Source organism: Grammomys surdaster, unplaced genomic scaffold (assembly GCF_004785775.1).
Source record: "Grammomys surdaster isolate TR1022 unplaced genomic scaffold, NIH_TR_1.0 187, whole genome shotgun sequence".
In the NCBI taxonomy this organism is placed as follows: Eukaryota; Metazoa; Chordata; class Mammalia; order Rodentia; family Muridae; genus Grammomys; species Grammomys surdaster.
In genome coordinates this window covers 6,880,385-6,891,804 of record NW_021604632.1, presented here as the reverse complement: position 1 = coordinate 6,891,804, position 11,420 = coordinate 6,880,385, and the positions used below count along the sequence as shown (strand labels likewise).

The window sequence follows — 11,420 nt, the reverse complement described above, 5'->3', positions numbered from 1 at the left end:
GAAAAGGAGAGGAAGGGGCCAGGGTCCCATATGACTTAGAAGATTTACAACTGGGTCCCTCCTCTGGCTCACCATTTTTCCATAGTGCCACAGGCTGGGGACCAAGTCTTGGGGGACTTGTTTTTTTTTTTTTTTTTTTCCAAACCACAGTGCCAAGTCTTACTGATTAGCTTGATGCATATAGTATAGACAAGAGTGTGGGATTTGGGTGCTAAGGGCTATGGGTCACGACCTGTTTTGAGCAGAAAAATACACATTCTGACTTTTTGAAGGTTAGTGTGATGGTCAGGTTCCTTTTGACCTCATTAAGCAGGGCCCAGCCTAACTTCCATTCCCTGACTACTGTCTAGGCCTTCTGGGACCTGTAGAGGGAACTTTAGTTAAGTAGTATCCTATGATTGTCATGGGAAGTAGTGTTCTTAGCAACAAAGCTAGCCTATACCTTGAGTTGAACGTGGGTTACGCAAGCGCCAGGAGGCCATATTTCACCAGTACACGGGTCTCTATTTTGTGTCGTGTTGTAGGGCTGACTGTCGAGTGTGAGCTGTGTTTCCCAGGATCCAGCTCGTTCTTCCTGCCCTCTGCTTCTCTCTGAATTCATGATATTTGAACCTTGGTTTTTATTTTGAAACATTAACCTGTTGATCTTTTATGACCAAATGATCTGAAGACATTTCACCAACTGGACTGGTTAACCAAGAAGGCACAAGAATCCATTGTTCTGTTTTGTCCCCAGAGTGAACCGTGCACCCTGGGAAGGGTGGGTGTTGCTTCCTAGTGCCTTGAAGCCAATATCTCCTCCTCTCTCCCTCCTCTTCCTCCTTTTCCTCCTCCTCTTCCTCTTCCTCCTCCTCCTCTTCTTCTTCCTTCTCCCCCCCTCCCCCATAGGAATTAGCTTCCCATCTTAGAGACAATAAAGTTCTGCTAGACATATCTTCAGAATGAACTGGGTACAGCCCTCATACCACAGAAGCATAGGAACAGGATGAGGTCATACTGACAAATCAAGGTCTTTCTAGTTCCCTTGGAAGTGACTGACTTCTCTGTGAATTCTTCAGTTGGAGACATATTTTGTGGTTTTTTTTTTTTTTTTTCCTTTTCTACCCAGTGTCTGTATAAGTCCCAGGGGATCACCACAGTTCTTAGCATCACCAAATCCAAAAGGGACAGACAGTCCTTGTATTCAGACCCGCAAAGAAGAGCCACTTCATGGCTTGAGAGTAGAGCCTATCCTTTCCAAGGATCTTGCCCAGCTCAGTCAGGAAGGGCTTGTGAGTTCTGAGCCACCCTGGTTGGATGAGGTGGATCTTCAGAGACTGCCTGACTTTTCCGTGTCTGTGAGTTCTGTCCAGGTGAGGAGACTCACAGTTGCTCCATGTTGCAAGGCTGACTGGGTGTGGTGACAAGAGGAGGTGTCAGAGGATTTACAGAGGAATTTGTTTGGCCTCAGCAGGAGAAAGAACATAGGCAAATAGAAAACTTTCAGGGGCACCTGCTGCAGCGCTGGGGTCAGGCTATTGGTTAGGCGGCTCTAGGGTATTAGTTGTGATCAGCGGGGCAGAAGGGGCTTCTGTGAAATTTACTCTCACCTACCAGGTTACCATTCCCATGCTTTCTTTGACAGAACCTTCTCTTTAGTGGTCAGATGCATCTTGCTTTGGAGCTGCTTCTAGTCTTGAGGACATAGAGGAGGGGCTTACACCCCTCCATCTGGTCTGGCTTAAATGGGTTTGCCACCTTTTGTAGACAGGATATTAAGACTTACAGCCCTATAAGCACACCTCCCAAGCATCCCTGTAGATTCTCAAGTCTAGCACAGAATCAAGGAGTGGGTCACCGGGACGTTTTCCCATTTCCCAAGGGCATCTACAGAGCACTTGCTTGGGGGTTAGGAGGCTGTTGCTTTTTTCCTTTGCTTTTCGGATATGTCATTTCATTCATGCCTCTTGAGTCTGGGCTTCTGAGTGGACTCCTATGCCAGGCTATGAAGGCCAAGTTAGTTGAGTCTCTGTCACGGATACATGGTCTTTCCCAAGGCCCTCACAGGGCTCAAGAGGAATGCCCCGACTCTTTCTTATTCAGACAGGCTCCCAGATGCCCGTGGATCAAGTGAGGGTCATCTAATTCACTGGAGTTGAATTAACTGTGTGGACTTGCCGGATTCCAACGCCTTGGCGTTTCTCCAGGGTGGAGTCTTGGCAGGAGTTCTGCTGTGCTCTTTGTCATCCTGACTCTGCTCCACGCTGGGCCTGTGAACCAGGGATGGGAACAGGGGCTTAAATCTCTACTCCTTCCAAGGGCTTTTAATGTTCACCCAGACACCCAGCAAGCCACAGCGGACTTTCTCTGTAGAGCGGCAGATTGATGAGCTGCAGCTGCGTTTGAAGAGTTGGGGAAGATTTGATGCTTCAGGTGGTTCACGTCAGAAGCAATGCGCATTTGTTCCTTGTCTCGCTCCTCTGGACAGTTTTTGCTTTGATTGGAGCACAGAGTGTGTTCTGTGGATGTTGCCTGTGTTTGTTCCTCTTAAGAATGGAACTGGATTTTATTTTCTTCTTTTTTTTTCTTTTTTCTCCTTTTTTTTTCTCTTCTTTCTTTCCCTTTTCTTATTTTTTTGCTCTTGCTCTGAAAAGAATGTCATGGCTATGACTCCTCTCACGAGGGAGCATGATAAGAGAGCCCGGAGGTGGAGAGCCTCCAGAACCTTCTGGAATGCACGTGTGGAAGATTTCTCTGTCTTCTTACATCGTCCGACGACTTCGCATGTAGCTTAGTGGAGTCCGTACTGAACTCTTCTTCTCTTCTTTTGTAGTCGATACAAACTCCCCCACCCCCCGCCCCCATCCCTTGCTGTCCTGTCATCTTCATCATTTTTCCTTTGATGAGCCTAACTTGGATTCTAATCAGTTATTTAAAAAAAAAAAAAACCTCAGTCAAACCACATATGAAAGGTCAGGTTTAAATATCAGTTGGAGGGTGGAGGGTGGGGGCAGACCTCGGAGCCCGTGTGCATGTGTTCTGAGGAGAGGTAGGAACTAGAAGGTGACACTCAACCCTCGGGGGACTGTGCATGTCTAGGTGATGGAGGGGAGTCTGCTGTCTCCAAGGCTTTCTCGGGGTATATGTAAGAGCTTGCTGTGTTAGTTCACCACCAGTAAAGGTGAGCTTTCCCTTGGGTTTCTTCAGGCCAGAGATGGACTGAAAATGGGTTGGGGTGCAGGGGGAAGGGATGGTGGTCTCTTCTTATCAGACCTTTCTTAGGGAGTTCGGGCTGACCCCTTGACTGAAGCTGCCGGTCTGGATTCACCTCCTGAGTGTGAATCACGTTGGTGCTTTTGACCCTTGTCCGTTGCACAAGATATTTGGTTGTGTGTACACTGGACAGACTCTCAGATGACAGGACCATTCAAAACATGGCTGTATTCCGGCTCTAGAGTGCCCCCACCCTGGTAGGATGTGGCCGTAATGCGGTCTTGTGTATGGCTAGCTGTGACCGGTATTCCATGTGATAAGGGGACTTGGAAAAGGAAGATCATTCTAGAAAGGGTAAGAGGTAGGTTAGGTAGCTCTGATTGACAGGTAGGATACTGACAAGAGGGGTCTTGGGAGGGGCAGGGGGCTCACATTACTGAGATCTGTGCAGTACAGTTAGCTGGGCCACGGTGTGGCCATCTACATTAATATTAATGACAATGAAAAATTCAGTTTCGAGCTGTGTGGACAGCAAGATACACCCCCACCCCCTTCCTACTATGGCAGGAAGTTTTGCTCCTCAGTGATGCCATAGGTGAATACTGGGCCCACTTTAGACGCCTGCTAGAGGCCTGGTATTATGGACCACGCTGCTTATTTCCGATTCTGGCAATAGGGGGCTGGAAGGATGGGGTCTGGACTTTCAGATCCTGTTGCATTCAAAGGGTGATGCAGACTTAGCACTTTCCTTGGATCCCAAGAGAGAGGGAGTGAATTGAAATCGTTCCGGGGACCACGCTCCATAAATTCATCTAGATGTCCTTTTTTTCAGAATATATAGAAGGCACAGGGCCTTCTGCAAACCACAGCCTATCCAAACACAGCAAGAGGATTTTGTTTTTCCAGCCACTAGCACCTTGCAGGGTTTGTTGCCTGTACCATGGCTGCGAGGCTGACTTGTAACTGTCTTCCTCTACCTTTCCTACAGTGGGCGGTGAGATCCCCCTAGACATGCGGCTCGGGGGCGGGCAGCTGGTGTCAGAGGAGCTGATGAACCTGGGCGAGAGTTTCATCCAGACCAACGACCCATCGCTGAAGCTCTTCCAGTGTGCCGTCTGCAACAAGTTCACGACGGACAACCTGGACATGCTGGGGCTGCACATGAACGTGGAGCGCAGCCTCTCGGAGGACGAGTGGAAGGCGGTGATGGGGGACTCTTACCAGTGCAAACTCTGCCGCTACAACACGCAGCTCAAGGCCAACTTCCAGCTGCACTGCAAGACGGACAAGCACGTACAGAAGTACCAGCTGGTGGCCCACATCAAGGAGGGTGGGAAGGCCAACGAGTGGAGGCTCAAGTGTGTGGCCATCGGCAACCCCGTGCACCTGAAGTGCAACGCGTGCGACTACTACACCAACAGCCTAGAGAAGCTACGGCTGCACACAGTCAACTCCAGGCACGAGGCCAGCCTGAAGTTGTATAAGGTGAGGTCGGCTTCTTGAGGCCCAGGGACGGTCTCTCGACAGAGCGGATTGGGTACTTGGAAGTGGGCGTGGTGGGGGCATGGGAAGCAGGGCAAACTCTAAAGGTTTTGCATCCAATGCCCAGTGAAGCCCGACATGTGTCAGTGGCTTCATCTGGTGGCTGAAGGCTTGAGGTGTCTCATGTCCGGGGCAGGTTCTTTCCCGCAGCCCAGTATGGTGGTGCTCTCTTCTTTGATGGTGCTCTCTGCTGCAGTCTATTGAGCCTCCCTCAGCTGCTGTGGACCAGACTCCCTTTCTATCCTTCAGTCTTTCTTTCATTTCTTCTCCCCTCTGTGCTCCCAGAGGCCGTCATTCATGTGTCCATTCTGTTTATCCACCTTGCTGTATGCTAAACACCTTCTGTATACTGGCCATTGTTCTGGAAGTATGTGTATATCAGTGCACATAAAATAGCCCAAAACAAACACTTGTGCCTATACACATACAGACACATGCACACACCCATATATATAATATAATTATATATATATATGTGTGTGTGTGTGTGTGTGTGTGTATGCACACACATATAAATACATGTACACATATTTTACAGATACACACTCACGTATGCATTCACACCCAGGTCCTTGCTCTCAGAGTTTTCATTCTTTAGGGACAAGGTGAGTTACAGACCCCATGGATAAATTTCCTGGTGGAAGGCAGTAAGTCCTCTGGAGAAAAATAGCTCAAGCGAGGGAACTCCTTGTCGATTCATTTCCCAGTTCCTGTGTTTTGCATCCATGTTCTCTGCTTTCTTTCCTTTTAGCCTTTTTCATTCCTCTTCCCCCTTCCCTTCCCTTTCCTCCCTTCCCCGTCCCTTCCCCTTTCTCCCCCAACCCCTCAGTCTCTGGCTGAACAGTGTAGACCGACCGTCAAGAAGGAGGAGGGGCTGGAGATACTGTAAATAGTCCTTTTACTCGCACGGCAGGATTGCTCCAGACGTTCCTATTGATTTTCGCTGGACTTAAAGCCTCACCTTTTCCTCTAATCATCCCATAATGGCTTTAGTATGAACAATCAGGTACAAATCGCCATAAATCTCCCCAGCCTCGTTCCACACACCCTCTACTCCCTCATTTCTCTCCATCCTCCTCAGTTTCATTCTTCGCCTCTTCTTTTTCCTTCGAGCGGTTTCTCACTTCTGGGCTAGCAAGTGGTCAGTTCCTGCCGACTCTGGACTCTGAGCTGACTGAGTCTCCCACGTATGTCCCTCTCATGATCGTCGCTGGAGATCCCACGTGAGGGAGACTCGGCCTCCTTGGCTCTCAATGGTCTCTGCTGGGTTGATGTTTACGATTTGTCTTGCTTTTGTATATCCTCAGGGAGCACCGTGTATAAGGAACAACTTTAGAGAAAGGCAGTAGGGATAGAGTGTTCTAGAAGTGACTGCTGACACCAGGTATGATAGACTAGGATTGGCTTGGATACTGAGTAAGCCAGATCCTCTATTCTGTGCATACAAATTCCCCACCTGACCGGCTTGATTTTGTACCACACTAGAAAGAATGCCCTTGGCAGTGAGGTTCAGTTGCAGGTATGGTTGGCTATAGGATGGTGCTGACATGGCCAAGACAACCAGGTGGAAAAACCAGAGGGAACCAGCATTTCTGAAGGACCTGGCAGTTAAGTTTGCACAAGGGAATCTTCTTGGCCACTGAAGGTCATATGTCACTGTGATGAAGGGTCGAGTTAGACATGGACTGAAGCTGACCTCTTCTATCTGAAGAAATGGATCGCCCCTTAGATTCTAAAATGTACACAGTGGCCACAAAGTCTGCATGCCACATCTTCCTTGTGGTCCAGGGCTTGGCTAAAGCCAAGTACTCGGCTTTGCTTCTGAAGGGTCTGGAAATACAGGGTTTACTGAGAACTCCTCACCCCCGCTCCCCCAGCCCCAAATCATATCCCTGGATCACACCCAGAAAGTCAGAGTGAGGCATCTTCTGGGGACAGGTGTGAAGGCAACATTTTCTGCCCCATCTGTGCCGGTCACTTATGTGACTGGTCCTTCTTTATCTTATTTATTCTGTTGGTTCTGTTTGTCTGTCTGTTTGCTCAAGACAGAGGGATTGTGCTCTTGTTCAAAGCCTATGCCACAGGGAGAAGAGCTCTAACTAAAATACTGAGGCAGAGGCCGGCCAGTTAGCAACAGCAGCTATTTGGCTGGTGGATCGCTGGAGTGACCAGCCTTGGTGTTTCAGTATAGCTGCCCCCAGGGTCAGGAAGCAAAGGTCTTTACAGTCTGGTCTTTTTAGTCCTTGGAGAGTGAATGCCCTTCTGCTCACTGAGGCTCTTTTGAGAGGTAGGGAGCTTTCCCACTCACCTTTGAATGACACAGATTATGACTCCAGAGCATGTGCTCCCTCTATGTGACTAAGACAAACTCCTGGCCATGGGGGGGGCGGGGAGGTCCCTCTCCCTAGGTTTCTTCCGTGCCTGGATTCGGGTGGGGTTTGGAGGTGGTTGGGCCCTGGTGTGGCCCGTAGTAATGGAGATTGACTGCATGTTATTTTTCCTCTTGCTAATGTAATCCATTAGCCCGGCACATGCATAATCAGTTTAGAGCACAGTTAACTGGATGTAATCGAGTTCTTTACTGTCTGCGAGAGAAGCTGCTCCCGAAAGCAGCTGACCTAGGGAGAGCACTCAGCCCGCCCAGCTTCACCCCCATCCTGCCCCGCCCCCCTTCTCATTCTGCCCCACTTCCTGGCAAATTGTTCATGACCAGCCATGGCAAACTTGAAGTTTTTTTTTTCTTTTAAACTTTCTGTTTTGCTTTTTTGGGACAAGATGTCGTGTATCTCAGAACAATCCTTAACTCAACCAAGTAGTTGAGGATGGTCTTAAGCTTCTGGTCTTCCTCTCCTGCCTCCACCTCCCGAGTTGCGCACATTACAGATGCGTGTCTCCACGCACAGTTTCATGAGGGACTGAACACTGGATATCATGCCAGCCTCCGTTGGACAATATGGGTGGCTCCACGGACTAGCCACTGGAGTTAGCTGTCCACATTCCTAGCCACTGGAGTTAGCTGTCATACCTGCGGGAGTGCCTGCAGTTTGGCCTCACAGCGGTTCGCCTGTAGTCCTCCTTCGAGCCAAGCCTTTTTTATTTCCCATCTTCCCTGTATGTTGGAAGAGACAGATCACAGGATCAGGAGAGGCAGGCAGGCTTTGTCCTCTGGTCTCATACTGGCACTGTCACTTCCTGGATGTCATGGGGGTTGTTGATGGAGCAACCCTATTCTGAAAACCCCCCAATCGGAAAGTTGAGCCAAAACATTTGGGTACTGCCAAAATGGCACCGAATTCCCTCGGGCAGTGTGTCTAATTTGATGACTTTGCGTTTAGATCTCAGTTCCAATCTAAAGATAGGTCATACATTAAGTACAGATATTACAGAATCGGGGAAAAAAATCAAGAAAAAAGTACAAACTATCTGGATCCCAAGATTTCAGAGAGTGGACAGCCAGACTATAGCTGTGCTGCTGTGTTAGGACTGGCCTTTCTAAAATGTGGGCCTTCACAGAGGTCAAGCTAATCAGAAAAACAAAACAAAACAAAACATATTTTCCCCTAAAATTGTCTATTCTGCTTATTTTGTGTGTGTTTTTAAATTAAAACACTTATTGGTGTGTGTTTGTGTGTGTGTGTGTATGTGTGTGTGTGTGTGTGTGTGTGTACAGTTTGAGTGCGTTCATTCTCTTCTTCCACCATATGTGTCCCAGAAATCGAATTAAGGTTGGCAGGCTTGGTGGCAGTCGCCTCTACCCATTGAGCCATCTCAGCTTCAGTGATGAATTTTAAAATGAGTTTTGTGTGTATGCGAAGTGGGGCAGGGGATCTGGAGAGCCCAAGGCATCAAATGAAGTCTCCTTTTCCCTTCCTCTGGATTCCTGGGTGGCTCCCGCAAAATGGTCAAGGTGGAGACCTTGGCTTCTGTTTTAACCGGTGGCTGCCTCTGGTTATGCCTCTGACTGACTAGACCAGTGTTCTGACTGACTGTGGTGGGCCACCCCAACTGCCTGTTCTCTGCCTTTGGTGTCAGTTTCCTAACTGTCATGGAAGTGCACTGTGGAACAGGCTAAGCCCCAAAACCCATTCACGCCTTCTCTTGCTTTCCTGCCTCCTCCCACCTTCCCATGTCTCCCACTCACAAGATGTGAGGTGCCAGTGGCTTCTCCTAACACCAGGAGCAGCTCATACTGACAGTACTTGTCCCCTGCTCTGTCGTCCTGGGAGCGAGTAGATTCTGAGTCCATGGGTGAGCCTGGGTTCTCTTGGGCTTATCTGCCTTCATGATTGTAGGGTGTCAGAGGTGAACTCTGGGAAGTGCTTGGTCTTTTCTGTCTGGAGAAGAGAGAAGGGTACTTGAAGGCAGCTAGGGTCCAGGCACACCTGCCCACTCGTGAAAGCGTATCAATTCTAACAGCTGGATTAAGCCCCATCCCACCCCCAACCCATTAGTCAAACCATTCCTAGTTGAGGTGCCTTTGATTGGGCCAAGACCCCAGGTTTCATGATAATCTTAAATTATAGCAAGGACGGTTCACCTGCGTAGCTCAGTGTCAGGGTTGAGTGAGCTGCCTGAGGCCCGTGAGATCAGATGCCAGCATCTAAGCCCCCTGTCCTTGGTTTAAAATAGGAGGGAAGGTGGGGCTCTGATTTATGATGCCAGGCCAGCCCACACGGCATGTGGTGAACCTACAGTCAGTCCTCCTGCCTCTTCTCAGTATTCCACAGTGCGGAAGGACAGAAGAACAACCTTTCTTCCTCCTTAGTTGCTCCTTGGGTCTCATTTCCAGAGCAGAGTCCTAAGGCCATTGCGTGGTGGATGGACAAATCAGAAGATATAAAAACACTTGGTTTCCTTAATGGCTGCACGCTGGGTAGCGTGTATGCTGTGTGTGGGCAGGGCAGGGAGGGCTCTTCCAAAGGCAGCTGTACCCTTTATACCCAAGAGGGCTGCCTAGTGGCCTTCACCTTGCTGCCTTGTTCCATAGCAAGGGGTATAAGTCCTCTGGAGCAGTTCCTGTCCTCCACACAGAAGCGCAAGTGTCAGACTGTTTATGGGTGATTTGAATCAGGAGCCAGTCTCCATCAATGTCTTCCTATAATGTACACTGTGAAGTGTCTGCTGACTCCTGCCTGCCTGAGATGGCTTCAGCCCAGAAAACGATCTGCACATTCAGGAGGTTCAGAAGGTGTGTGTGAGACCAGATGCTTGGAGGGAATTTTTAGCACCTTTGCTCTCTCTGGCCTCCTCTGGAGCAGCTGAGGCTCTGAAGTTCATTTCCCTCAGTGGCTAGCAGAGCTGGCAGGACATAGGAGATAGCATAGTTCCTCACCTGGAGGGGAGATAGCATATGGTCCCATGAGTCTGTGCTGGAGGAATCCCAGGCTGGCTGTTGTGGACAGGCCGTGATAGCCTCCAGCCGCTTGTCAGCCTCAGGGACCTCTAGGGAGATAAAAGGTCAGTCCTCCCTAGGGGCAAGGCTCAGACTGGGACTGGGTTAAATCATCACTGCCATGGGGACACGTGGCTAGTGTGTCACCAACGGTGTGTAGTATGGCTGCTTGTTACCCCTTGGGAAGGTCCCTTGCCTTCTGGAAGCATCTGAGGCACCTTCATGTATCCCCTAGGAAGCATTCCTGTATAGGTAGATGCCCACCCCCTCCAACCCCCAGGCTCTTCCCAGGTCATTCTGGTGACGGCTTTGTGTACACCCTTGGGTCAGGAAGCCTAGGTCAGTGTTGTCTTTTGGCTCTACCTTTCAGGCCTCACATAATGGAACTGAAATTCTGTTAGATACACAACTCTGGCTCACTCTATAAACTAAATGTTTACTCTACCATTTGTTGAGGAAACTGGTACTGTAACCATTAGCCAAAACACTTGCCATTCATTCTCTGTGTTCACACTGTGCTCCCCTGCCACCCCCCAGCCCCACTGTCGAGCACTCATGGAGTGTTCCCTCCTCTCCCACCTTGTCTTTTTTTGTAGATAGTCACGAACGGTGCAAACTGTGATAGAACATCAGTATATTCTGCTACGGCCCACCTTATCTCTTACATGGCTAGTATTGCACATTTACAAGCCAGTGAGAATGCGGATTACTTTTCTTTATTGTAAATGTAATATGAATTGGATATATTCATTATGAAGATCCTTTGACAGCCTAAGTTTGATCCCTGTGAGGGAAATGGGAGGGAGAATAGACCCGCGCAAACTGTTCTCTGAGTTCTGCCTGTGAGATGTGGCAAGGCTGTGCCTGTAAACACACACACACACACCCAAATATACACACACACACCCAAACACACCCAAACACACACATACACCCAAACACACACAAACACACCCACCCAAACACACACACACACAAACACATACACCCAGACACATACACACACACTCAACACACACACATGCGCACGCACCACACACAGACACACACAGACACACACAGACACACACACACACACACGAAAAATATTGAAAACAAACTACAAGGAAAAAAAAGATACTGAGATACCTTTCCACTAATTTTAAAATTATAAAAGTCATTGTCCCACTCCCTCCTCCTGCTCTTCTATTCATATTACTATCATCTTCTCTCATAGATAGCACATGTGTGCCTTTGTCACATGAGCAGACACATGCAAATCTGGACCGCTCTCTTAAACACTTCGTAGGTGAGG

General features: G+C 48.9%; 1 protein-coding gene across 1 annotated transcript in view; it reads left to right on the top strand.

The window, feature by feature from the left end:
• The window catches only part of Zfhx3 (zinc finger homeobox 3), a 166,820-nt gene that overhangs the window by 8,097 nt on the left and 147,303 nt on the right, over window positions 1–11,420 (top strand). The window contains exon 2 of the mRNA XM_028768699.1: window positions 4,181–4,677. Within this exon, the coding sequence (XP_028624532.1) occupies window positions 4,181–4,677 (497 nt within the window). The remainder of the gene's footprint in view (window positions 1–4,180; window positions 4,678–11,420) is intronic.